General features: G+C 47.1%; 1 protein-coding gene across 2 annotated transcripts in view; it reads right to left on the bottom strand.

Moving 5' to 3' along the window:
* The window catches only part of CPT1A (carnitine palmitoyltransferase 1A), a 65,228-nt gene that overhangs the window by 7,411 nt on the left and 30,129 nt on the right, over positions 1-27,688 (bottom strand). For both annotated transcript variants that reach the window (XM_082628250.1, XM_082628251.1), the window contains exons 8-15: positions 27,112-27,219; positions 26,017-26,104; positions 25,042-25,237; positions 22,421-22,609; positions 21,395-21,500; positions 16,289-16,405; positions 13,883-14,047; positions 146-280 (exon numbers count right to left, since the gene is read on the bottom strand). In XM_082628250.1, coding sequence (XP_082484376.1) covers positions 146-280; positions 13,883-14,047; positions 16,289-16,405; positions 21,395-21,500; positions 22,421-22,609; positions 25,042-25,237; positions 26,017-26,104; positions 27,112-27,219 — 1,104 coding nt within the window. The remainder of the gene's footprint in view (positions 1-145; positions 281-13,882; positions 14,048-16,288; positions 16,406-21,394; positions 21,501-22,420; positions 22,610-25,041; positions 25,238-26,016; positions 26,105-27,111; positions 27,220-27,688) is intronic.

The raw sequence follows: 27,688 nt of genomic DNA, 5'->3' as shown, positions 1-27,688 counted from the left end.
TTCGAGAGGGGTGAAGGGAGGGAGATGCTGGACACAGACCTGCTGGAGAAAGTACGCATGGGATTTAATCAGGGAAGGCTGAATGTCAACCTCAGGGGCTGTTCTGTGAAAAGCACTGTCCCGCTCCCGGCCGGGCAGCACCTACCGTCTGCGTGGGGTCCACCATGGCCAGCACAAAGTTGCACGACTCAGTGGTGCAGGAACGCACGGTCTCCGTCCTGCCCTCTCGGAAGAGCCGGGTCATGGAGGCCTCGTAGGTGAGGGAAAATTTGCCCATGTCCTGGGAAAGGAAAAATATTTTAACACAAGGCAGGGCATGTTGACAAACTAAAGCATAAGAGGGCATCGCTTAAGGTCAGCAGGGTAAAGCACACTTCATCGTCAGCTGCAGTTTTTAGTCATCGTCAAATTTCTACTCAGGTTTATGCAGCAGGCAGGTGGAAACGTCATTGGCTTTGCAAAGGAAAGGGGGGGGGGTGTCCAGGTTTCTGTTTCCAAATGCAACTGGTGCCATGACCTGATTTCCTGAGTTTCACACACCTGCCCGAGTGCAGACGTGGCTATGGAGGGATACAGGACAGGACCAGTAGACCGGCATGCAGGAGTAGGAAATTATTTAACTTCAGGAGAGGGGACCGGTTGGGAATGTCCTCCTCCAGGGAGCAGGAAGGGGGTGGGTGGCCGGCGCCTACAGCACACAGCCCCCCGCCCCCCAGTAGACAGGAGGGAGAGAAAGCAGGAGAGAACAGCTGTGTGGGAGCTGGCAGAGGCGGTGGGAGGCAGACGGGAGGTCTCTTTAGAACGTTCGCATTTTCTCGGTGAAATAAGTTCACCTACTGAGAGTGAGGATGGGGAGGCGGCACTGGAGTCAGAAAGGGGGTGTGAAGCAGACTCTAAGGGCACAGAGAGTGGGTGGTCTGGGGCCATCAGAGTCAGGGCTCATGAATTAAGGAAGATGAGCCAGCGATTTGGGGTTTTTTTCCAGCTATGCAGGACCAAAGCAGGCAGACACCTGGACTGCGCTGGGGATGGGTCTGCTGTGCTTGGGGCCCCAGGGCCGAGGTAGGGGTGATGGTGACAGGCTGTGGAATCCAAGTCCAGAGAGGAAAAGAGGGAGGCAAGATGGGCAGAGGGAAGGGCAGGGTGGAGGCCCTGATGGGGTCCAGGAACGCTGGTGTCAGGGAGCAGAGGGGAGACGGGATGATGGGAAGGACTAAGGCGCCTGTGGCTGGAACCCTGCAGGTAATGTGATGGCACAGCAGGTGATGCATGAGAGCTGGGTCAGGTCCACGGGAACTCGGGGCAGCCCAGCACCCGTGCCATGGGAGGAAACCATCTGCAAACCACCTGCTCGAAGACGACCAGGTTCCCCGACATGGACGGGAAAAGTGCTGAGTGGCAGTTTGTAGACCCAGGTGATTCCTGACCAGAAGACATCCCTCTGGGCATTTGGGTCCTGGTGGCCCCAGGATGACAGGGGACACCCTGCAATAGGCCGATACTGTTAAGTAAATTCAGGAGCGGGCAAGGCTGAACCTCCGGTGTGCGAACCAGACCCGTGAGTAGCCTTGCAGGACTCTTCCCCCCACCCCTAAGGCTGGTAGGGTTGACTTAACATTGGCTGTTCCTGCCATCCTGCATGTACAGGGATGAAGCCAGCCGGCCATGGGGTCTGAGTGCCATCCCAGCCTCTGGTGGCCCCCAGTGCCCAGCACAAAAACCCACCAGCTCACACCACTCGTCCTTCAATACACCAGTTATTAAATTTCCCTTGGATGGGGTCCGAGAGGTTCTAACTCCTCATTCTGGCCTATGGTCAGCAGGGGGTCCCAGGTCACTTACCAAATATGCCTTTGGGAGAACTCCCTACAGGAGGGGATCTTACTATGGGGGTGCTTTCCAAGGGGCTCATCATGAAACACTGGGGCACGGAGGGAAGGAGGGGACAAGGAAGAAGTATAAATGTGGTATTTTAGTCATTTAATACAGGTTAACTTGGGATAGATGACGCAATGATTTATTTGAGGTCAGCTTTCCAACGTCAAACTTCAACTGTATAAGTGGTCAGCGCAATCATGCATTACATCCACAATTTTAAAAAATGGCCATCTCGGGCTTCCCTGGTGGCGCAGTGGTTGAGAGTCCGCCTGCCGATGCAGGGGACACGGGTTCGTGCCCCAGTCCGGGAGGATCCCGCATGCTGCGGAGCAGCTGGGCCCGTGAGCCATGGCTGCTGAGCCTGCGCGTCCGGAGCCTGTGCTCCGCAACGGGAGAGGCCACAACAGTGAGAGGCCCGCGTACAGCCAAAAAAAAAGGCCATCTCAAAACCTCGTGGCCAATGCACTGAATACTAGTGTGCTCAGACCCCTCACAGAGCCAAGCTGGGTTATGCCTGCAGCCCACTTAACCTGCTGCAACCAGCCTCCACAATGAGCCCTGTCCCTGACAGAGCTGGCCTTCAACCAAGTGTGCAGGAAAGAACCTTTGAACAGATGAATCTGATTTACACTAACAGATCACTTCAATCGATCATTTTCAACAGACTGAGTGCCATGTGAAGAATTGGTGTGGGTGGAGGGAACAAGAAAGACATTCTGGTTGTTTCTAGCTGCAACGCAAAGAATAAATATGAGCCCTTAGGTTATTAACACAAATAATCCTTAACTTTGAAAGAGTAACTTGATTTAAGAGTCACTGTAATACGTGCTTATGCAAAAAATTAAAACAGAAAAATATAAGAAAATGAAGATCAATCTTCAGAGCACTGCCTGCCAATGTTTTCCCTCTCTCCTTTCCAGACTTTGCATAGAATAAAGTGAGAGTCAGGAAGCGTTTTCTGTAAAATGCACGTGGTAAATATCATCGTCTTGGTGGGCCAGGTGGTCTCTGCTGCAGCTTTTCAGCTCTGCCACCATAGCTCACAAACAGCCGCGGACAATACGCCAAAAAGTGGGTATGACCACGTGCCAATAAACTTGATCTCTGCTCTCTGACATTTCATTTGATTTTCACCTATCACAAAACAGTCTTAATTTTTTTCAACTATTAAAACTGTAAGACCAGGGACTTCCCTGGTGGCGCAGTGGTTAAGAATCCGCCTGCCGGGCCTCCCTGGTGGCGCAGTGGTTGAGAGTCCGCCTGCCGATGCAGGGGATACGGGTTCGTGCCCCGGTCTGGGAGGATCCCAAATGCCGCGGAGCGGCTGGGCCCGTGAGCCATGGCCGCTGGGCCTGCGCATCCGGAGCCTGTGCTCCGCAACGGGAGAGGCCACAACAGTGAGAGGCCCGCATACCGCAAAAAAAAAAAAAAAAAAAAAAAGAATCCGCCTGCCAATGCAGGGGACACGGGTTCGAGCCCTGGTCTGGGAAGATCCCACATGACACAGAGCAACTAAGCCTGTGCACCATAACTACTGAAGCCCACGCACCTAGAGCCCGTGAGCCACAACTACTGAGCCCACGAGCCACAACTACTGAAGCCCGCGTGCCTAGAGCCTGTGCTCCGCAACAAGAGGAGCCACCGCAATGCGAAGCCCGCACACCACAAGGAAGAGTGGTCCCCACTCACCGCAACTAGATAAAGCCTGCGCATAGCAAGGAAGGCCCAACGCAGCCAATATAACAACAAAGAAAGTAAGACCATTCTCCACTCAAGGGCCATGTGAACTAGCTGAAGGGCCCCTGTGGCCTGTGGGCCAGAGTTTGCAGATCACTTGTAAACAATGAGTAACATCTTGTTTTATGACTAAGTTTTTTCACAGAATACACCATAGACATCACTTAATAATTACATAATATTCTATGTACAAAAATGCCACAGTCTAACAAATTTCACTTTGAGAACCTTTTAGATTGCTTCAAATTTTTAGAGGGCAAGCTTAAACTCATCTTTGTCAACCTGTCCTTTCACTGAATACAATTCTCAAAGTAGAATTTGCTGGGTAAACGGGTGTGCCTTCCCAGTGATTCTTCAGGCTGTGTGCGCCCCACAGATGACCATTCCCCACTGCTGAGTTCGAACACCCCTTTCTCAGGCCACCCTTCCAAACAGAGAATGTAGAAAAGCTCTTTGCAAACTGCACAGACAAAAACTCAGTCTTATTTAAGCTGCACTTATTAGATTCCTGGTAAGATTAAACTCTTGGTGTACATTCACTGACTGTTTGTTGGTATTTTTCTTCTCTTGTGAACCACGCATTTCTGCTCTGACTCCGTGTTTTTCTATTGGGTGGTTTATTTTCCCGAAATGGAACCATCTAGCCAGTTTTTCCAACTCCACTGATGACTCAAGTCGTTCCTTCCCACCCATGTTAAATGAATCGCTATACGATTTCACAGAACTATTCTGGCGACCAAACCTACACCATATTAATTACTATAAGCTTCTGATTTCTATATTTTTGGCTTTGAAAGAACAAGTCGCCACCTCAGCCTGCCCCGTGTCCACCTGACCACTTTTCCTTTTCAGAATATTACTGGTTATTCTCATATAAGTGTTAGCCCTCCAGATGAACCTGAAGGTAAAGCGGTCAAGCTCCTTTCCTACAATCATCTCCGGACCTCTTACTATGTTCACACTGCACTCGTGAACTGGGAACATCCATCTCCACGGTGACGAGTCTTTCTACCCCAAATCACAGCCTTCTCTCCCTTTCCGAGAGTCCATCCCTTCTCGACAGCTCTGGGCCTTCCTACCCAAAGGTCCCGTCTGCTTTATAAGCAGACGCCTGGGCAGTCCACTGGTTAGGACTCCACACTTTCACTGCCTAGGGCCCGGGTTCAATCCCTGGTCAGGGAACTCAGACCCCACAAGCCGCGTGGCACGGCACGCATGCCTGCACGAAGGAACAAAGAAAGAAAGAAACACCTGGGGTCCCAGATTTTTGTTTCCAGTTTGCATCACATTTTCCTACTACGCTTCCTGCTTGGCTGTCGTGGCTGTACGAGGAAGATGCTGATCTTTGTATAATTCTGCACCGGGCCTCCTTCCCAAACACGCTTCTTAACCGTAAAAGCTTTTCCGCCCGCTCCATCTTCTGAGCAGATGTGCGAATATTCCCCCTGCCCCATGATCCTGTCGGCTGCACTCGCTGTACTTCATGGAAAGCTGTCTGGGAACAGCCTCCTGGGGCCTCCTCATCCTTCTTGTTTTAATGGGGTCGCCTCCACACTTTACCTTTGAGGAATACGCTGGTGGCTGATACATGATGGGATTTACCGTGTTAAGGAAACAGCCCCTATACCAAGAGTTGTCGAGACAGGATGCTACATTTTGAATGCCTTGTTAGCATCTGCCACAATGACTGGTTTCTTCTCTGACCTAGTAATATGATTTCATCTGCTATCGGATTTCCTAATACCAACCCATCCTCCCGCCACTGGTATTAACTATTGCTGGGATTCTATTTTCCCTGTACTGGTAGATGCTACTTGTTCTTTTACTTAGGTTTTTTGCACCTGCATTTGTGAGCAAAATTGATCCATGGCTTTATTCGTGCATCCGTCAGCTGAAAAGCTGTATCACAGCGGCTGAGGACATGAGTTCTAGAACTAGCTTGCTTGGATCCAAGCTCAGCTTTGCCATAAACGAGCTATAGATTGCAGGCAGGATACCCCACTTCCTCAAGTATAAAGTGGAGATGAGAAAGTACCCTCCTCGGGGTGGCTATGAGGGTTAACCGGCTGCTGCCAGCACTCAGCCCGGCACTGGGCAGGCTCCGTGCAGGTCACTGTCATGACCAGAGTGAGGCTAGTCCTGGGAGGCCATCAGGCAGCTTCCTTCCTTCCTGAAGCCTCTGGAGCGGCCCACTCTTCAAAGCCACGAAGCTGCTGCCAGCCGGTTCACACTGACGGGCGGGCAGCTCTCCAACTACCTGTCTGTCATACACGCACACCGACCTTCTCAGACTGTCTACCTTGTCTGGGGCCCACTTTACTCATTTGTGTTCCTGCAGAAAATCCTCATTTCATCGAGATTTTCAAATGTGTTGCTATGGAACCTGGGATCCTCTTACTAAAATCGTCTCTGTATCTGAAGTGTCACCACCTCCTCAGTTCCTAACGCTGCAGACTTACGTGCCATTCGCTTATCAATTTTTAAAAATCAAGATAATTAAATCTAAGATCCAGGACCTCAATCCCGTTATATCTTTTATTCACTTGATCTGCCAGACAAAGCTCAAGTCCCCTACAATGACTGTGCTTCTCTCCAACCGCTTTGGGTGCATTCATTTCAGGGAATGTGTTACTTGGGAAAAGAAAGCATCATCATGATCGTGACCATCTTTTTTTTTTTTTTTAATTTTATTTTTTTATACAGCAGGTTCTTGTTAGTTATCCATTTTATACATATTAGTGTATATATATATGTCAATCCCAATCTCCCAATCCATCACACCACCACCACATCCGCCACTTTCCCCGCTTGGTGTCCATACCTTTGTTCTCTACATCTGTGTCTCTATTTCTGCCCCGCAAACCGGTTCATCTGTACCGTTTTTCTAGGTTCCACATATATGCGTTAATATACGATATTTGTTTTTCTCTTTCTGACTTACTTCACTCTGTGTGACAGTCTCTAGATCCACCCAGGCCCCTACAAATGACCCAATTTCGTTCCTTTTTCTGGCTGAGTAATATTCCATTGTATGTATGTACCACATCTTCTTTATCCATTCATCTGTGGATGGGCATTTAGGTTGCTTCCATGACCTGGCTATTGTAAATCATGCTGCAATGAACACTGGGGTGCATGTATCTTTTTGAATTATGGTTTTCTCTGGGTATGTGCCCAGTAGTAGGATTGCTGGATCATATGGTAATTCTATTTTTAGTTTTTTAAGGAACCTCCGTACTGTTCTCCATAGTGGCTGTATCAATTTACATTCCCACCAACAGTGCAAGAGGGTTCCCTTTTCTCCACACCCTCTCCAGCATTTGCTGTTTGTAGATTTTCTGATGATACCCATTCTAACTGGTGTGAGGTGACACCTCATTGTAGTTTTGATTTGCATTTCTCTATTAGTGATGTTGAGCAGCTTTTCATGTGCTTCTTGGCCACCTGTATGTCTTCTTTAGAGAAATGTCTATTTAGGTCTTCTGCCCATTTTTGGATTGGGTTGTTTATTTTTTTAATATTGAGCTGCATGAGCTGTTTATATATTTTGGAGATTAATCCTTTGTCCATTGATTTGTTTGCAAATATTTTCTCCCATTCTGAGGGTTGTATTTTCGTCTTGTTTGTAGTTTCCTTTGCTGTGCAAAAACTTTTAGGTTTCATTAGGTCCCATTTGTTTATTTTAGTTTTTATTTCCGTTACTCTAGGAGGTGGATCAAAAAGATCTTGCTGTGATTTATGTCAAAGAGTGTTCTTCCTATGTTTTCCTCTAAGAGCTTTATAGTATCCAGTCTTACATTTAGGTCTCTAATCCATTTTGGGTTTGTTTTTGTGTATGGTGTTAGGGAGTGTTCTAATTTCATTCTTTTACATGTAGCTGTCCAGTTTTCCCAGCACCACTTACTGAAGAGACTGTCTTTTCTCCATTGTATATCTTTGCCTCCTTTGTCATAGATTAGTTGACCATATGTGTGTGGGTTTATCTCTGGGCTTTCTATCCTGTTCCATTGATCTATATTCCTGTTTTCGTGCCAGTACCATATCGTCTTGATTAGCTTTGTAGTGTAGTCAGAAGTCAGGGAGCCTGATTCCTCCAACTCCATTTTTTTCCCTCAAGACCACTTTGGCTATTCAGGATCTTTTGTGTCTCCAAAACATTTTAAGATTCTTTGTTCTAGTTCTGTAAAAAAATGCCATCGGTAATTTGATAGGGATTGCATTGAATCTGTAGATTGCTTTGGGCAGTAGAGTCATTTTCACAATAATCGTTCTTCCAATCCAAGAACATGGTATATCTCTCCATCTTTGTATGTATCATCTTTAATTTCTTTCATCAGTGTCTTATAATTTTCTGCATACAGGTCTTTTGTCTCCCTAAGTAGGTTTATTCCTAGATATTTTATTCTTTTTGTTGCAATGGTAAATGGGAGTGTTTCCTTAATTTCTCTTTCAGATTTTTCATCATTAGTGTATAGGAATACAAGAGATTTCTGTGCATTTATTTTGTATCCTGCAACTTTACCAAATTCATTGATTAGCTAGTAGTTTTCTGGTGGCATCTTTAGGATTCTCTATGTATAGTATCATGTCATCTGCAAACAGTGACAGTTTTACTTCTTCTTTTCCAATTTGTATTCCTTTTATTTCTTTTTCTTCTCTGATTGTCGTGGCTAGGACTTCCAAAACTATGTTGAATAATAGTGGTGAGATTGGGCAAACTTGTCTTGTTCCTGATCTTAGAGGAATGCTTTCAGTTTTTCACCAATGAGAATGATGTTTGCTGTGGGTTTGTCACATATAGCCTTTATTACGTTGAGGTAGGTTCCCTCTATGCCCACTTTCTGGAGAGATTTTTATCGTAAGTGGGTGTTGAATTTTGTCAAAAGTTTTTCTGCATCTGTTGAGATGATCATATGGTTTTTCTCCTTCAATTTGTTAATATGGTGTATCACATTGATTGATTTGCATATATTGAAGAATCCTTGCATCCCTGGGATAAATACCACTTGATCATGGTGTATGACCCTTTTAATGTTTTGTTGAGGATTTTTGCATCTATATTCATCAGTGATATTGGTCTGTAATTTCCTTTTTTTGTAGTATCTTTGCCTGGTTTTGGTATCAGGGTGATCGTGGCCTCATAGAATGAGTTTGGGAGTGTTCCTTCCTCTGCAATTTTTTGGAAGAGTTTGAGAAGGATGGATGTTAGCTCTTCTCTAAATGTTTGATAGAATTCACCTGTGAAGCCATCTGGTCCTGGACTTTTGTTTGTTGGAAGATTTTTTTTTTAACATCTTTATTGGAGTATAATTGCTTTACAATGGTGTGTTAGTTTCTGCTTTATAACAAAGTGAATCAGTTATACATATACATATGTTCCCATATCTCTTTGCTCTTGCATCTCCTTCCCTCCCATCCTCCCTATCCCACCCCTCTAGGTGGTCACAAAGCACCAAGCTGATCTCCCTGTGCTATGCGGCTGCTTCCCACTAGCTATCTACCTTACGTTTGGTAGTGTATATATGTCCATGCCTCTCTCTCACTTTGTCACAGCTTACCCTTCCCCCTCCCCATATCCTCAAGTCCATTCTCTAGTAGGTCTGTACCTTTATTCCCATCTTGCCCCTAGGTTCTTCATGACCTTTTTTTTTTTTTTTAGATTCTATATATATGTGTTCACATACGGTATTTGTTTTTCTCTTTCTGACTTACTTCACTCTGTATGACAGACTCTAGGTCCATCCACCTCACTACAAATAACTCAATTTCGTTTCTTTTTATGGCTGAGTAATATTCCATTGTATATATGTGCCACATCTTCTTTATCCATTCATCTCTTGTTGGACACTTAGGTTGCTTCCATGTCCTGGCTATTGTAAACAGAGCTTCAATAAACATTGTGGTACATGACTTTTTGAATTATGGTTTGTTGGAAGATTTTTAATCACAGTTTCAACTTCATTACTTTTGATTGGTCCATTCATATTTTCTATTTCTTCCTGGTTCAGTCTTGGAAGGTTATACCTTTCTAAGAATTTGTCCATTTCTTCCAGGTTGTCCATTTTATTGGCATACAGTTGCTTGTAGTAGTGTCTTATGATGCTTTGTATTTCTGTGGTGTCTGTTGTAACTTCTCCTTTTTCATTTCCAATTTCAATGATTTGAGTCCTCTCCCTCTTTTTCTTGATGAGTCTGGCTAATGGCTTATCAATTTTGTTTATCTTCTCAAAGAACCAGCTTTTAGGTTTATTGATCTTTGCTATTGTTTTCTTTGTTTCTATTTCATTTATTTCTGTTCTGATCTTTATGGTTTCTTTCCTTCTGCTAACTTTAGGTTTTGTTTGTTCTTCTTTCTATAGTTCCTTTAGGTGTAACGTTAGATTGTTTATTTGGGATTTTTCTTGTTTCTTGAGGTAGGCTTGTATAGCTATAAACTTCCCTCTTAGAACTGCTTTTACTGCATCCCATAGGTTTTGGATCATCGTGTTTTCATTGTCATTTGTCTCTAGGTATTTTTTGATTTCCTCTTGATTTCTTCAGTGATCTCTTAGTTATTTAGTATGGCAGTGTTTAGCCTCAATGTGTTTTGTGGGTTTTTTTAACTTTTTTTCCCTGTAATTTCTAATCTCATAGCGTTGTGGTCAGAAAAGATGCCTGATATGATTTCAATTTTCTTAAATTTACTGAGGTTTCATTTGTGGCACAAGATGTGATCTATCCTGGAGAATGTTCTGTGCGCACTTGAGAAGAAAGTGTAATCTGATGTTTTTGGATGGAATGTCCTATAAATATCAATTAAATCTATCTGGTCTATTGTGTCATTTAAAGCTTGTGTTTTGGGGCTTTCCTGGTGGCGCAGTGGTTGAGAGTCTGCCTGCCAATGCAGGGGGGACATGGGTTCATGCCCCGGTCCGGGAAGATCCCACATGCCACAAAGCGGCTAGGCCTGTGAGCCACGGCCACTGAGCCTGCGCGTCCGGAGCCTGTGCTCCGCAACGGGAGAGGCCACAACAGTGAGAGGCCGGCATAGAGAAAAAAAAAAAAAAAAGCTTGTGTTTCCTTATTAATTTTCTGTTTGGATGATCTGCTCATTGGTGTCCTTATTAATTTTCTGTTTGGATGATCTGTTCATTGGTGTAAGTGAGGTGTTAAAGACCCCCACTATTATTGTGTTACTGTCTATTTCCTCTTTTAGAGCTGTTAGCAGTTGCCTTATGTATTGAGGTGCTCCTATGTTGGGTGCATATATATTTACAACTGTTATATCTTCTTGGATTGATCCCTTGATCATTATGTAGTGTCCTTCCTTGTCTCTTGTAACATTCTTTATTTTAAAGTCTATTTTATCTGATATGAGTATTGCTACTCCAGCTTTCTTTTGATTTCCATTTTCATGGAATATCTTCTTCCATCCCCTCACTCTCAGTCCGTATGTGTCCCTCGGTCTGAAGTGGGTCTCTTGTAGACAGCATATATATGAGTCCTGTTTTTGTATCCATTCAGCGAGCCTGTGTCTTTTGGTTGGAGCATTTAATCCATTCATCACGTTTAAGGTAATTATCGATATGTATGTTCCTATTACCATTTTCTTAATTGTTCTGGGTTTGTTTTTGTAGATTCTTTTCTTCTCTTGTGTTTCCCACTTAGAGAAGTTCTTTTAGCATTTGTTGTAGAGCTGGTTTGGTGGTGCTAAATTCTCTTAGCTTTTGCTTGTCTGTAAAGCTTTTGATTTCTTCATCGAATCTGAATGAGATCCTTGCTGGGCAGAGTAATCTTGGTTGTAGGTTCTTCCCTTTCATCACTTTCAATATGTCATGCCACTCCCTTCTGACTTGTAGAGTCTCTGCTGAGAAATCAGCTGTTAACCTTATGGGAGTTCCCTTGTATGTTATTTGCCATTTTTCCCTTGCTGCTTTCAATAATTTTTCTTTGTCTTTAATTTTTGCCAATTTGATTACTATGTGTCTTGGCATGTTTCTCCTTGGGTTTATCCTGTATGGGACTCTCTGCACTTCCTGGACTTGGATGGCTATTTCCTTTCCCACGTTAGGGAAGTTTTCGACTATAATCTCTTCCAATATTTTCTCCGGTCCTTTCTCTCTCTCTTTTCCTTCTGGGACCCCTATGATGTGAATGTTGTTGCGTTTAATGTTGTTCCAGAGGTCTCTTAGGCTGTCTTCATGTCTTTTCATTCTTTTTTCTTTATTCTGTTCTGCAGCAGTGAATTCCACCATTCTGTCTTCCAGGTCACTTATCCGTTCTTCTGCCTCAGTTATTCTGCTATTGATTCCTTCTAGTGTATTTTTCATTTCAGTTATTGTATTGTTTATCTGTTTGTTTGTTCTTTAATTCTTCTAGGTCTTTGTTAAACATTTTTTGCATCTTCTCGATCTTTGCCTCCATGCTTTTTCTGAGGTCCTGGATCATCTGCACTATCATTATTCTGAATTCTTTTTCTGGAAGGTTTCCTATCTCCACTTCATTTAGTTGTTTTTCTGGGGTTTTATCTTGTTCCTTCATCTGGTACATAGCCCTCTGCCTTTTCATCTTGTCTATCTTTCTGTGAATGTGGTTTTTGTTTCACAGGCTGCAGGATTGTAGTTCTTCTTGCTTCTGCGGTCTGCCCCCTGGTGGATTAGGCTATCTAAGAGGCTTGTGCAAGTTTCCCTGATGGGAGGGACTCGATCGTGACCATCTTTATTAAGAACTGTGTTACAGTTAATTTTAGATACAATTGTGGCCCATCAGTTTTCGTTTACCTGATACTAATGTTGCCTCTTGTGCTCTTCTGCATCTGTTTATCTTCCTGACCTGAGTTATAGAGGAATCGAACCTACAGGCCACTCCCTGGATCCACCCGACTCCAGTGTCACCTTGGCAGGTCACCTCACCTCTCTGAACCTCTGTTTTCTCACCTGTAAAATGGGCGAACAATAGCTCCTCCCTAGTGAGGGGACTGTGAGAGCACTGAGACCAGTGCCTGGCACAAAGCAAAACTCACAAGGGCAGAACCAGTATCCAGGGATTCTTCACTGCATCTGTGCACAGCACTCAAGTTTTAAAACAAAAGTTTTCCATTAAAAACAGGGCATATCTTGGGACTTCCCTGGCAGTCCAGTGGTTAGGACTTTGCCTTGCAATGCAGGGTGTACAGGTTCGTCCCCTGGTCAGGGAACTAAGATCCCACATGCCTCGCGGCCAAAAAACCAATACATAAAACAAAAACAGTATATTGTAACAAATTCAATAAGGACTTAAAAAATGGTCCCCATGGGCTTCCCTGGTGGCACAGTGGTTGAGAGTCCGCCTGCCGATGCAGGGGACACGGGTTTGTGCCCCAGTCTGGGAAGATCCCACATGCCGCGGAGCGGCTGGGCCCATGAGCCATGGCCGCTGAGCCTGCGCGTCCAGAGCCTGTGCTCCGCAACGGGAAAGGCCACAGCAGTGAGAGGCCCGCGTACCAAAAAAAAAAGAAAAAAAAAAAAAAAAAAGGTCCCCATCAAAAAAAAAAAATCTTAAAAAAAAACCCAAAACGGGTTCGATCCCTGGTCAGGGAACTAAGATCCTGCATGCTGCTTGGCATGGCCAAAGAAAAAACAAAAATGAAAACAAAAAACATTAAAAACAAACAAACAAAACAACAGGGCATATCTTGAGCCAATGCCACAAGGATTCCCGCCAGCCCTGGAAATCAGGGGTTCCCTCTCAGGGTGGAATGCTCCCTCCAACAGAAAAAAATCCCACTAAGGTCCTCCTGGGGCCTGGGCTATGTCTCTGATGGGGCTGTCATGTGCAAGCCAGAATGTGCCCAGGGGCCCAGAGAGGCAGTGGAAACACCATGAGCTTCTGATCCTACAGGGACCCCATCCATCCCAGAGCACCTCCCAGGGCCTGGCATATCCCCTTTTATGAAAGAGGATGTCAAAGGTCAGAGACACCCAGTCATTTGCCCTAAGTAGTTCTGCTTTATCAAACCCTAGGACTGGGAGCTTAAAGGTTTATTTCCCACTTTGTGGAGCAATGAGATCTCACTTGGCTATCAACCCCACATTCTCCCTCTACTCCTACGTAATACAGAAAACTGCTGCTGCCCCAGGCGCTTCTGCTAGACACTTGCCCATCTGTCTGTGGGAGGAGCCCCCTGCACCATGACAGGCACGACCTGCTCCCATGATGGGTCCTCCCTACCCACTGGGCAAACGGCCTTGGACCTGCATTTAGGGACCCCAGAAGCCCTCAGGATGAAAACCCCAGCTTGGGGTCTCACCTTGTAATGAGCCAGCTGGAGGGACAGCTGCACGAAGGCGTCCGGGCTGGTTCTGCATTTCTTGATCAGCCCTTTGCCGAAAGCACTGAACAGAAAAGAACAGAAATCCACGTCGCTGGCCAGGAGGTTCGCGCTGCTCAGGGAAGTCTCTATGACTTCCTGACACTTGGGGAAAAAAGAGAAAAGCTTTCACTTAATGGGAAGGAAAATACTGACACATACTCTGAGGAAAACAGCAAGCTGGCTTTCAGCACAGCTAACAGAGTTGTTGCTTGGAAATACACACATCACTTTTTCTTCTTGGTTTTCCCCAACCTTTCTAACCTAAGAGCTGAAATGAGTTAGCAACATGGCACCACCCCTGCCCTTGAAGAGCAGTGGGGTGGCCCAAGCAGGAGGGACTCCTGGTTCCCAGTGGGATCCCAAAGGGCATTTCAAAGTGTCACAGGTTCTGTTTCGTGAGATCCATTCTTGTTATATGCTGGCCACTGAGGAACTAGTTTTAAAAAGGAAATGGACTGGGACTTCCCTGGTGGTCCAGTGGTTAAGACTCTGCACTTTCACTGCAGGCGGCAAGGGTTTGATCCCTGGCTGGGGAACTAAGATCCTGCAGGCCGCAACAAAGATCCCATGTGCCACAACTAAGACCTGGCGCAGCCAAATAAATAAATATTAAAAAAAAAAGATCCTGCACACCATGCGGTGTGGCCAAAAAATTAGAACGATAAAGTAAAAAGGAAAGGGACTGTGGTAGAGTCGTACAATGGGAATGAGCCCTCAACCATGAAGTCACACGGAGGAATCTTAAATGACTACCACTATGTGAAAGAAGCCGATCTGAAATGGCTACACACTGTACGATTCCAGTTATGAAATTCGGGGAAAGGTAAAATGATGGAGACAGTGAAAAGACCCCTGGTTGCCGGGAGTGAGGCAGGAGAGAGGGATGACTAGACAGAGGAGAGGTTCTTTAGGGCAGTGACAATGCTCTGTATGATACTATGACGTCATTACACCTTTGTCCACACCACAGATGCACAACACCAAGAGTGAACCCTGGGGAGTTTCGGGTGGCCTAGTGGCTAGGATTCTGGGCTCTCACTGCCAGGGCCTGGGTTCAATCCCTGGTCGAGGAACTGAGATCCTGCAAGCCACACGGCACGGACAGAGGAAAACAAAATAGTGAGCCTTGACGTGAACTACGGACTCTAGTGATACTGACTTGTCAGTGCAGCTTCTTCGACTGTAACAGACGCACCAAGTGGCAGGGGACGTTGGTAGCAGGGGAGGTTGTGATGTGTGAGGGCAGAGAGAGCGCGGGGAATCTCTGAACCTTCCACTCAACTTTGCTGTGAACCTGAAACTGCTTTAAATAATAAAGTCCATCAAAAAAAATTTTTTTAATAAACGGTAAGTGACTTGGTTAGCTAAAAGGACCCTCAAGCACACACTTCAGCAGAGGTTATATCTCTCTGAGGAACACACACCAGCCCCAGGGAGGCAGGCTGGACAAAAAAAATGCGGATGGGCAAGACTGCAAGACTAGATGCAATATTTTCCACATCAAAATGACTTCTTGGGGGCTTCCCTGGTGGCGCAGTGGCTGAAAGTCCGCCTGCCGATGCAGGGGACACGGGTTCGTGCCCTGGTCTGGGAAGATCCCACATGCCGCAGAGCGGCTGGGCCCGTGAGCCATGGCCACTGGGTCTGCGCGTCCGGAGCCTGTGCTCCGCAACGGGAGAGGGCACAACAGTGAGAGGCCCGCATACCGCAAAAAAAAAAAAAAAAAAAACTTCTTGGGGCTTCCCTGGCAGTCCGGTGGTTAAGACTCCGTGGTCCCACTGCAGGGGGCGCGGGTTCAATTCCTGGTTGGGGAATCAAGATCCCGTATGCTGCACGGCACGGCCAAAAAAAGAAAAAAAAAGAAAAACACTTCACAGGCCCCAGGAATTCCTGCTTCGCTTAGGTAAGCTAGGATTTGGTATTTCCAACCCTAAAATTCCTTCCGGAAATGGCTTCCACTGAGCGAACTGCATTGGAGAACACTTAGAGGGACAAAAATGACAAATTAGTGATTTAGAGTATTCGAACTCCAAAGGAAGTGATTTTGGTTTTCACTTTTTCATTGTGATGTCTAGCTAAGTTTGAGCTGGAAATTTCACTGACAATTTTAGCCAAATGCTTTAAATGAAAGAAGAAATATTTACTGGGGCTTCCCAGGCAACTGGAGCTGTAGCAACTCCGAGGTCCCAGTAAGAAACCCCCAGGCAGACAGATTTCCGTTTCGGGGGTCTTCAACTGACCTCGTGAACACTTAGGAAGGACAGCTGGAAAAGTCGACTGTTAAGAGTTTAAACTCGTTTCCCACCCAAGGTAATTAACAAGTGCCTGATCACTGGGACTTACTTCCTGTGGGATGTCCCACTGTAGCCGGGTGGGGTATGGGATGTTTGGGTTGGTGTCCCCTTTACAGTGTCCATCCTCTGCATAACCCAGCTGGAAGCTGTCCGTGGCCAGTACGTACTGTCGAAAATAAAAAGATACATCTGTGAAGTCAGAGATCATCACAGCTTAATAGCGTTACATAAAAGTTATCTGACCTCCCAAAGTAGACAAACCCTCGTTCTTTCTAGAGATAACATCAAGACTTAACCATAGGGCTTCCCTGGTGGCGCAGTGGTTAAGAATCCGCCTGCCAATGCAGGGGACATGGGTTCGAACCCTGGTCCGGGAAGATCCCACATGCCACGGAGCAACTAAGCCCGTGCACCACAACTACTGAGCCTGCGCTCTAGAGCCCACGCGCCACAACTACTGAGCCCACGTGCCACAACCACTGAAGCCCGCACACCTAGAGCCCGTGTTCTGCAACAAGAGAAGCCACTGCAAGGAGAAGCCTGCGCACCGCAATGAAGAGTAGACCCCACTTTCGCTGCAACTAGGGAAAAGCTCGCACACAGCAACGAAGACCCAATGCCAGCCAAAAATTTTAGAAATATATAAATAAATAAATTTATTTTTAAAAAAAGAAGACTTAACCATAACTACTTGCTTACAGTCTGCTGTGCATCTGACATCCTCTGCACAGACACCTGAGATATTCTTACCTCCATTTCAGGGGCAAGAAAATGGACCTGAAAGGTGCAACAGCGTCGGGACAGGTAAAGAGCACAGCCAGGAGGTGAGCAGAGCAGCTGACGCACAGAAAGCAGCTCAGAGCCTGCTTCGAGGTCCCAGGCTGTGCGCTAGTGCCCTCTGGGTGCTACCCCACTATTTACACTGTAAAGCAGTAATTATCATTCCCGCTTGTATAAATGAAAAAGCAGCCTGAGAGAGGTGAAGAGTCTGTCCCAGTTCACACTCCTCAGGGAGCCAGGCTGTGGGCCCAGGTGTGGATGTTTTCTGTTCACTGGCAGGTAAACCTAAGCCAGTTTATTCAGCGGTATCTACAGAGCACCTACTATGGGTCAGCAATGCTTCTGAGCACCAGTGACCGGACAGTGAACAAAACAGACAAGAATGTCTGCCTTTCTACAAAAGGTTAAAGGTGGCCATGATCTAGCAATTCGGCTTCTAGGTATGTACTCAAAAGAAATGAAAATAGGGAATTCCCTGGCAGTCCAGTGGTTAGGACTTGGCGCTCTCACTGCTGAGGGCCTGGGTTCAATCCCTGGCCAGGGAACTAAGATCCCACAAGCCACACAGTGCGGCAAAAAAATTAAAGAAAAGAACAAGAAAACATATGTTCACATAAAACTTGTATGCTAATGTTCACAGAAGCGTTATTTATAGTAGTCAAAAAGTAAAAAGAATCCAGATGTCCACTGAGTGGTGAATAAACAAAATGTGGTCTAATCATATGAAGGAATACTATTCAGCCATAAAAAGGAATGAAATACCGTTAATAGTACAATGTAGATGAACCTTGAAAACATTCGCCAGACACACAAGGCCACGTACTGTGTGATTCCGTTTCTGTGAAATGGCCAGAACAGTCAAACTGACAGAGACAGAAAGGAGATGAATGGTTACCCAGGGCTGGGACAAGAGGGGGCTGAGGGTGGGGAGTTTCCTTAGTGGGATGATAAAAATGTCCTGGAATTAGACAGTGGTGATGGATAGACAACCACCATGTAATATACAAAAACCACTGAACTGTATGCCTTAAGAATGTGAATTTCATAGTATGTGAATTACATCCAATAAAACAGTAATAAAAATATTTAAAAAAAGGAATCCCTGCACTCGGGGAGCTTACATTCCAGTGGGGGAAGCAAAACAAACAAACAAACAAACAAAAAACAACTCAAGGGACTTCCCTGGTGGTCCAGTGGGTGCTCCCAATGCAGGGGGCCCCGGTTTGATCCCTGGTGGGGGAACTAGATCCCGCACGCATGCCGCAACTAAGAAGTCCACATGCTGCAACGAAGCTCCCGTGTGCTGCAACTAAGACCCGGTGCAGCCAAAATAAATAATAAAATTTTAAATATTTTTTTAAAATTAAAAAAAACCAAAGGTCAGATGGTGATACTGTCAAATGGTGAGGGGGGCAGGGGGGGTTACATGATGGGGGAGCGTGGAGCGGGGCCGCATGCATGTGCGGTCGGCATCCTGCAGAGCTGGGCAGGTGAGGGAGCCCAGCCTATCTGTGTCTGCACTGTGTCAGTGCCCCTAAAGAGTCCAACACAATTAAACATCAGGAACAACCGAAAGCCAACAGGATTCAGCTTGGACCAGATTTGATTTTAGCTGGCATGGGTGTCATCCTTGTACCGGCCCCTTAAGTGGCTCTGGCATGGGCCTCCACGACAAGACAGTGGGTCAGTTCCCACCCGTGCGGGGAGCAACTGGGCTCCTGTCTGACCCCTGGAGTCACAGGCCATTCTGTCCACTGGGCAGTTAACAGTTAAACACCGCCACTTCCAACTGGTCACCCTGGTCTGAGACTAAATCCCTTTACCTTATCTTATCCAGAGTACTGAAAAAATAAGCCTGGCCTTGTCAGCATCCAGTAGATTTCTCTGTTTGGTAAATGTACCCTACATAGTCCAGACTGCCTAGGATTCAGTCTTTTCCAGTTTACCAAAAAACAGCTCTTATGCACTTATTACTGGGAGAGTCCTTGGAACAGGGTGTAACAGACCTAGATCATTATCCTGTGCAAACAGACTTAAAAGGTCTTGTTGTGGTGTCCAGTGGTGGCAAAGGGGGTTTGATCTTTGCTTGATTTTCAGCTGAAAGGATCTCTAAGCTTTTGTTGGCAGAAGCAAAGACCAGGGTGGTGATGAGCCTTTTGGATACTTGGTCGTTTTTATCACGGATAAATGTCTTAGGACCACGCTGTTGTTGTCTTAGACTGCAGCATTTTTTCCCCCTTTTTAAAGGTTTCCTCACATAGAAAACCTCCCTTGGTTGAAGGAACGGCAGGTTAGGTTTTGCTGAGACCCTAACCAGAGGGAAGACAGTCAAGTAAAGTGGAAAAGGGACAGCAGGAGCTCCCCTGTGGATGTCATCACAAGTGCACTACACGATCTGATTTCAGGGACAAGACCCGGGCTCTACGCCCTGGGCAGGACGGTGAGGTGATCGGCCTGCGGTCACGGGGGTGTGTCTCCCACTTGGGCAGTGACAGTGCGTCACTGTGTTCCACTCCATTTATTAGAGCAGCAGCAACATAAAGACTGCAGAAATACTGTGTTCACTGTGACTCTCAAAGGGGCTTATCTCTTCATCAAAGTAACCTCAAGTCTGGTCAGATGGGATGATACACAATTTGAGTCGAGTCCACTGTTTTTTTTTTTCGTTGTTGTTGTATTTATTGATTTTTAAAGACACCCAATTTATTTTAATGTTTATTTATTTATTTATTTAGGCTGCGTGGGTCTTAGTTGTGGCATGCAGGATCTTTAGTTGCAGTCCCCCCCTTTTTTTTTTAAATTGAAGTATAGCTGATTTACAATATTATGTCAGTTTCAGGTGTACAGCAAAATGACTCCATCTTATGTATATATTTTCAGATTATAGGTTATTTCAAGATATTGAATATAGTTCTCTGTGTTATACAGTAAATCCTTGTTGTTTATCTATTGGACTGGCCAAAAAGTTTGTTCGGGTTTTCCTGTAGGATGTTACAGAAAAACCCGAACGAACTTTTTGGCCAACCCAATATTCTATGCATAGTAGTTTGTTAAACCCAGACTCCTAAATTTACCACTCCCTTTTCCCCTCTGGTAACCATAAGTTTGTTTTCTATGTCTGTGAGTCTGTTTCTTTTTTTTTTTTTTTTTGGCTGCACCACTTGGTTTGCAAGATCTTAGTTCCCTGACCAGGAACTGAACCCGGGCCCTCAGCAGTGAGAGCACAGAGTCCTAACCACTGGACTGCCAGGGAAGTCCCTGTTTCTGTTTTGTATATAGATTCATGTGTATTATTTTTTAGATTCCACATATAAGTGATATCGTATAGTACTTGTCTTTCTCTGTCAAGTCCACTGTTGACAGGCCTAGAATTTAGCAATTTCCTTACAAAAGAACCTGACAGGCGAATTCAGAAAATAAAACCTTCACTCAACTTTTCATGCCAAACATGACACAGGTCAAACAGCTCAGAGAGAAATGAATTTTAAAACAGTTTAAAAGGTGGCAGGGCCAATACACACTGTATTTTTTTTTTTTTTTTTTTGCGGTACGCGGGCCTCTCACTGTTGTGGCCTCTCCCTTTGCAGAGCACAGGCTCCGGACGCACAGGCTCAGTGGCCATGGCTCACGGGCCCAGCCACTCCGCGGCATGTGGGATCTTCCCGGACCGGGGCATGAACCCATGTCCCCTGCGTCGGCAGGCGGACTCTCAACCACTGCACCACCAGGGAAGCCCCGCACTGTATTTTAAAATGTTAGGTGGGGGACTTCCCTGGTGGTCCAGTGGTTAAGACTCCGCGCTCCCAATGCAGGGGGCCTGGATTCGATCCCTGGTCAGGGAACTAAGATCCCACACGCTGCATGGCACGGCCCAAAGAATAAAAATAAAATATTAGATGGAGGGAGAAGATGACAGGGATTTGGTGGGTTTTCTTAGAACTTGGTAATTCTAAGAATTAAGTGAAGTGGTAAAAGGCATGCTGCATTTTTATAAACCAAGATTTTTAATATCCTTGCTTTTATTTGGCCTAACGCTTGGCAGATAGGAAAATCTAGAAAACACAGCAAAGAAGGGGTGGTTTATTTCAAAATAACTGAGCTTCAGTTCCGCCCTGATGTCAGTGCGTTGGAGCCAAGGCCATCTCACTATTTTGGCTCCATCAGGACATGACATTAAATGTTTCCATTTAAGGACCCTCAGCCGTAGGGAATGAAGACAGGAATGACTTCCGTTACTGATTTAACTTTACATTCGGCGCCGACACCTGCTGGAAACACTTAGTATAACCAGACAGATACTGTGAAGTTAAATTCAGTTAAATTCAGAAATTCCAACAGCAATTTCCACACTCAGGTTAAGCCTGCAGACACTCACCTCCCAGAGGTGACCGATGATGGGGGCGTCGGCCCAGGAGTGCTCCGCGTTTATGCCCATCTTGCCGTTTTTGAAGATGACAAACGTGATCGATTTATCAAACCACCTACACGAAACCAAAATGTTTATGTGACTTACACGTTTACAAAGACACAAATAAACCCAAACGATGTATCTGTTTTCCTCTGGATGGGCTCACTGACTTGGCACCCGCAGGGGTGAACAGGTCTCCACAGGTGACAATAAAAGCACACATAAGACCCTAAAGTCGTTCATTTCTCCCCTGCTCCCGATGCAGAGATAGGCATTCAGGTACTGGAGAGCAGAACAGGGCGTATCATTGTAACAAAAAAGGATGCACAAGGCAACTGCGGAGAAATAGGAGGCTGCAAAGTCGTCCCTCGGTATCTGCCAGGGGGTTGGTTATAGGACCTGCTGCCGATACCAAAACCTGAGGATGCTCCAGCCCCACACAGTTGGCCCTCCGTATCCGCAGGCTCCACAACCAAGGCTCTAAAACAACGGTCCACGGTCTGTAGTTGGCTGAACCTAAGGATACGGAAGACCAACTGTGCCTGCCGCACCCCTCCCCCACCCCAGCCAATCCTCACCCCCAGCCTGATGCGCAGGCAGGACCTCACTTTACAGACAAGGCAAAGGAGGCTCCAAGAGGTGGAAGAGCCTCACCACAATCACGCGCTCGGTGAGCAAAGCCAGAGCCGACATCCAGGTCAGGCCCCAGGTACCACCTTCCCCCACCTGGTTCCAGGTAACCCACAACCACTCCTCACGAGCATCTCCAAGTGGAGGTGTTGTGCACAAAGAGGGGAAGGACCTCAAAGCCGCTGCTTAAGCTGTGTGTGTGTAACAGTTTTGGTGGAAAGAAGAGAGCTACCAGTCATATTTTCACACTAGCCTTATCCCTTAAGAGCGTAGATACATACTTGAGGCTGGGTGTCAGCCACATGTAACATTTCTCCCAAGTCCACAGGCAAACCATTGTGGTTCAGAAGGAAAGCGTGATACCTGTCGAAACACCTGCCGTGCAGCAGAGACTTGGCGTAGCTATCCATCGACGTAACCGGGTCTTCCTCCCTATACCCTTGTTCTGTTTCGTCCAATGTCACGAAGAACGCGGCTTTTTCCACTGCATCCAGAGACTGCTTGTTTTTCCCATGTCCAAAATAGGCCTGGCGACACTTGGCCCAGGGGACTCTGCAGTGAGGATTAAATACAATTAAACCTGCAGCAGGAACTTCCCTGGTGGCGCAGTGGTTAAGAATCCGCCTGCCAGTGCAGGGGACATGGGTTCGAGCCCTGGTCTGGGAAGATCCCACATGCCGCGGAGCAACTAAGCCCGTGCGCCACAACTACCAAGCCTGTGCTCTAGGGCCCATGTGCCACAACTACTGAGCCCATGAGCCGCAACTACTGAAGCCCGCGTGCCGCAACTACAGAAGCCTGCGCACCTAGAGCCTGCGCACTGCAACAAAGAGCAGCCCCCACTCGCCGCAACTAGAGAAAGTCCTTGTGCAGCAACAAAGACCCATCGCAGCCAAAAATAAAAAGAAATAAATGAAAAAGAAACATATAAAAAAACCTGCAGCAGTTTGGTGACATCTCTTTACGTGGGATGTTTGAAACGACAACGGTTTTCAGTTTCCAGTGTTGTAGGAGTTTAAGGAAAACTACACGTTTGCGACTTTCTGCATCTGCAGTCACCCACCTGCCTGCCGGCTGGGCTGCTTTGTTTGCGGGCAGGGGCCTCGCCTTCTCCTTGTATCTGCTCCAGGGCAGTCGCAGGCATGGAACCTCGTCCATAAATGCCAAGTGAAGGACAAGAATCCAGACGGGCCCCAAGCTCCGCCGTCCGGGGCAGCGGACCCACAGGCAGGCAGGGCCCCCCTCACATCCTTCCCAGCCCCGTGCCCAGACCCCCTCCACGGAACCTCCCCACGGAAGCCACAGCGAGTGCCAAGAGCACTTCCCTGGTGCTGGGACGAGCTCACGGACCCCGACACCACTGTCCCATTTTTCAGATGAAGAAACTGAGGCACAGAGATGAAGTCACAACTCCTTCGTGGCAGGTTGGGATTCCTACCCAGGCCAGCCTGCCCCAGGTCAATGCGTCCATGCTACAAACAGCCACACGACACCCCCTTGATAAGGGGCACCCCGGGAGCAGAATTCAGGGATCCCTTTCCGTCCCGCCCTACGTGGGGTACACAGTGCTAACGGGACACCCACTTCTTGAGAGCCACCCCAGCCGTGGCTTTCCGGATGGCTCCTGGGCCCCCTCACTCAGGCCCCCTCCCGCCTTTCCACATCAGGGCCACTTGGCCTCTGTCTCCCACCCTCTTCTCCCCGCGCACCGAGTGCTCAGCTGAGGCCGCCCATGGGACCAAAACGCCCATAAACACAACGGGTCCCATCACAGGATCAGCCCCAACCGCTCTCCTCAGTGCCTGGGGACAGCGTCGGCGCTCAGGCAGAGGAGATGGGCGATGCCCCACGGGCAGAGCATCAGGGTGGAGCTCACTGAGCCTGCAACCCGCCCCGCCCCACCTCTGCCCAGCTGGGTGCCCCAATGACACTCAATCAGCACTGGGGACCCAGGGCTCATTCCCCAGGACACACGCCCCCTCTGTTCCAGCTGAGTCTTTGCCCCCAGAGATGGCCAAACACTCCAGCTTCTCGGACTGAGCCTCCCTTCCTACTAACACCGCCTGTTTCTGGTCCTCAAGCAGCGAGGATCTTGCTTCCAGGAGCCCCTGGACCAGAATGATCTCCCAAGTCTGCTCAGGTCACTCCAGCCTAACATGGTCCCTTTAACAGCAACCCATCACAGAATCAAGCCCAAGTGCAGCCGGGCACACGGGACCCATCCAACCTGGAGTTCTGGCACCCTGACCCACTCCACGGCTTCCAGCATCTGCTCTCTGGACGCCTCTGCGGCCTGTAGGTCCCCACGGCTCACTGCCCGTCTCTGTGTGCCCTCGCCCGGGCACCTTCCTGTTCTCCACAGGTCGGTCACTCACCACCTTATTCCCAGTGCTGCCCTAACGGTGGCCACACTGCTGACCTCAGGGGTCCTCAACCAGGGACCATACTGCCCCCAGCGGCCCTGGGCAAAGACTGAAGACAGATTTGCTTGCCACGCTGGGGGATGCTACTGGCATCCAGTGGGAGAGGCCAGCATGCCGCTCAGCGCCCTACGGTGCACAGGACAATGCTCCCCTCCGCCACCTAAAACAGACTTATCCAGCCCCAAAGGTATCAGAGCCGAGGTTGCACAAGCCAGGTCCTCAAGCTTCAGACGAGGCAGGAAGTTACCCCTAACACAGAGGCCCTGGTTAAACACGTCTGTTTCTAGATTAAATATGCCGCAGCCCTGGGAAGACGCCTACCTCCTTCCTTCTGTCATGTGCCCTGGGACCCGTGCACATGCACGCCTGCCTGTCCCACGGAGATGCCCGAGGGGACCTGAGGGTGGGGGCAGAACCCGCTCCCCGGGGACAAAGCCAAGCCAAGGGCTGCAGGTAGTGGACACACCTCGCCGCCAGACAGGACCCTGGGTGAGGAGAGCACCCTGAGCGCCCGCCCCCAATGGCCCCCAGACACAACGGCATCACAGAGGGGCTGCACACCTATCTCCCGCCGTGAGGGCTGCCAGCTTCGCCTCCCCAGCCTGGGGCTCCGACGGGTCATCCAGGATCCTCTGCATCTGCTGTTCCATCTCCCGGGGCTTCAACAGCCGGCCGTCATGGTAGAGCCAGACCTTGAAGTAGCGGCCTTTGTGGAACACGACGATGTGCCTGCTGTCCCTGAGGTGCTGGAGGGTGTCTGGGGACGGGGTGAGGGGAGACAGAATCCAGAGGCACCCGGTTAGGGGAGGGGAGAAAACCACCTGTGACGGCACCAATTCTTCTCCCCGCATCACTCTGCTCAGCTCACGAGTCCGCTTCCCAAAGGTCTGCAGAGGACTTGGTAGAGGACCCGAATCGAGAGCTCTGGGATCAGACAGGCCTGAGTGCTAAGCTCTGCTCGGCCGCTCACTGGACGTGTCTCCTGGAGCAAAGGACGCAACCCTCGCTAAGCCTGAGCCCTGGTGGGCCTGGGATGGACCCAGGCGGTGCCACTGTCTCTCCCTTACATTCTTGAGGGTGTCCCGGCTGGGACAGATGTGGCCCCCCTATGCTGGGCAGTGGGAAAGGAGTGGGGTCACGTATCCCAGGTCAGGCTGCTGGCAGTGAGCTGCTGAACCACAAATCTGGTTTCCCTGAGCACAATCCAGGGCGCTTTCCACCATAAACCCTGCGTGGCAGCCAGAGCAAAACGCCCCTGAAAGATCCAGATGAAGAAATAGGAATATTCCTAACCCAACCTAGGAAAAAACTCCACCACAAGACAGCCTTCAACCGAAGAGAAACTGAGGTCTGAAAATCAGTTAACTGTCCAGGCCTGAGAAAGACAAAGGAAATTCAACAGAAGGAAGGTTGACGAGCCTGAAATCTCTGAAATCTTAGAAGGTCAGCACTCATCAGTGTGGTGTCCTCCAACAACTCCTGAGCATAAGGATGGAAAGTTCTGATTCGCAAAGGAACCGTGAGCAGATCACGCACCTGTTTCCTCTCCTGGGATCCGAGAAGTATTAAACATTCGCTCCCACTGGGCGGAGCAGAGTGGAACTGTAGATCCCAAAAGAAAAATCTGTAATAGAAGCATGTTTCAGACAAAAACCTAAGGAGCAAATCAAGTCCACACATTTAAATGCTGGATTTGTTTTCTGTGCACATAGCGTGGCTGGACTTAATCTTTTCCAAACACTATAAAGAACGGTGGCTCCCTGGGACACCGTGCTGCCCTGGAGTTTGCAGAACCAGGCCAAGGCACAACATCCTGCTTCTTATTCCTAAATAACACACCCTAATGGGTCACTTATAAACTGACACTTAAACCAAAGGGGTATTTAAGAAAAAAAAAAATGCCGGGGCGGGGGGAGAGATAAACTGGGAGATTGGGATTGACATATACACACTACTATATATAAACAGATAACTAATAAGGACCTGCTGTAGCACAGGGAACTCTACTCAACACTCTGTAATGGCCTACATGGGAAAAGCATCTAAAAAAGAGTGGATATATGTATATGCATAACTGATTCAATTTGCTGTACACCTGAAACTAACACAACATTGTAAATCAACTATACTCCAATAAAAATTTTAAAAAAATAAAAAGAAGGAAAAAATGCCTTCTCATGAGTAGCTAGACAGCTATATTATTTCCTTCACAAGCAAGCGAGGGCTTCTTCGTAGGACAAATTGCAGAACTAAAATACATCAAACATATATCCATTTAGGATACAGAGGAGAATTAAATCTCAAAGTAATTATGCTGAGTGAAAGAGGCTAGACCAAAAAAAAAAAATGCATGCTGTAAAATTCCATTCACAAGTTTTAGAAGATGCAAGCTAACCTAGAGTGACAGAAAGCAGATCAAGGCGATGGTCGGGGGGGAGTGGAAAGGGACACCAGCGAACTCTCGGGGGTGGTTCACTAACTTGACTATGGTGATGGTTTCACGAGTACAGAGATATACATCAGTATATCAGAACTTATCAAAGCGGATGCTTCAAACATGTGCAGTACATCAGTTACACCTTGATAGAACTGTTCTAAAAGAATTTTTTAAAAAGCAGTTTGTTTGCGTACTGGTTTGATTTCCTCCCGGTCCAGTTTGCGTCTGTAAAGCAGGATGGCATGGATACCGTTGCCTGCTCTCGCTGCCTGAATGTGAGTCGGTGTGATGTACAGCAAATCCTGATACAAGAAAACACACAACAGCAGGGAGCATGTTAATAGGAAAAGACAAGCTAACTTCAACACACAGTTAAAATATTTCTATACAGGTGTTAATGACATCTGCTCTGCTGGAAAAGAAATTATTTTCATCTTCTACCCTTTTTCAGTTTTATTGTGTTCACGTTTTAAGCCCCCAAATAATTCTTGGGCTAGGAAAGGTAACCGTATATTTTAAAAGTAAATTGTAAATAAATATAATTCAAGCCAAAAAAAAAAAAGATAACAGCGCTTCACCCCAATTATCCTCATAGAATACATAAAAAGGAAAGCAGAAATTGAAAGGAGCAATTAGATAATTAGGAAGTTTTCTGAATGAGAAGGAACCAAAGGTTAAAATAACCTTTTATATAGAGCAGTGCTTGCAACTTTCTAAATCTGGGGACACATTTCTAAGTGTCTACATTTTTCAAGTCCAAGGGATGCTTGT

The sequence above is a fragment of the Mesoplodon mirus genome (genome assembly GCF_964341445.2).
Source record: "Mesoplodon mirus genome assembly, chromosome: 7".
Lineage (NCBI taxonomy): Eukaryota > Metazoa > Chordata > Mammalia > Artiodactyla > Ziphiidae > Mesoplodon > Mesoplodon mirus.
This window is presented reverse-complemented; position numbering and strand designations above follow the sequence as displayed.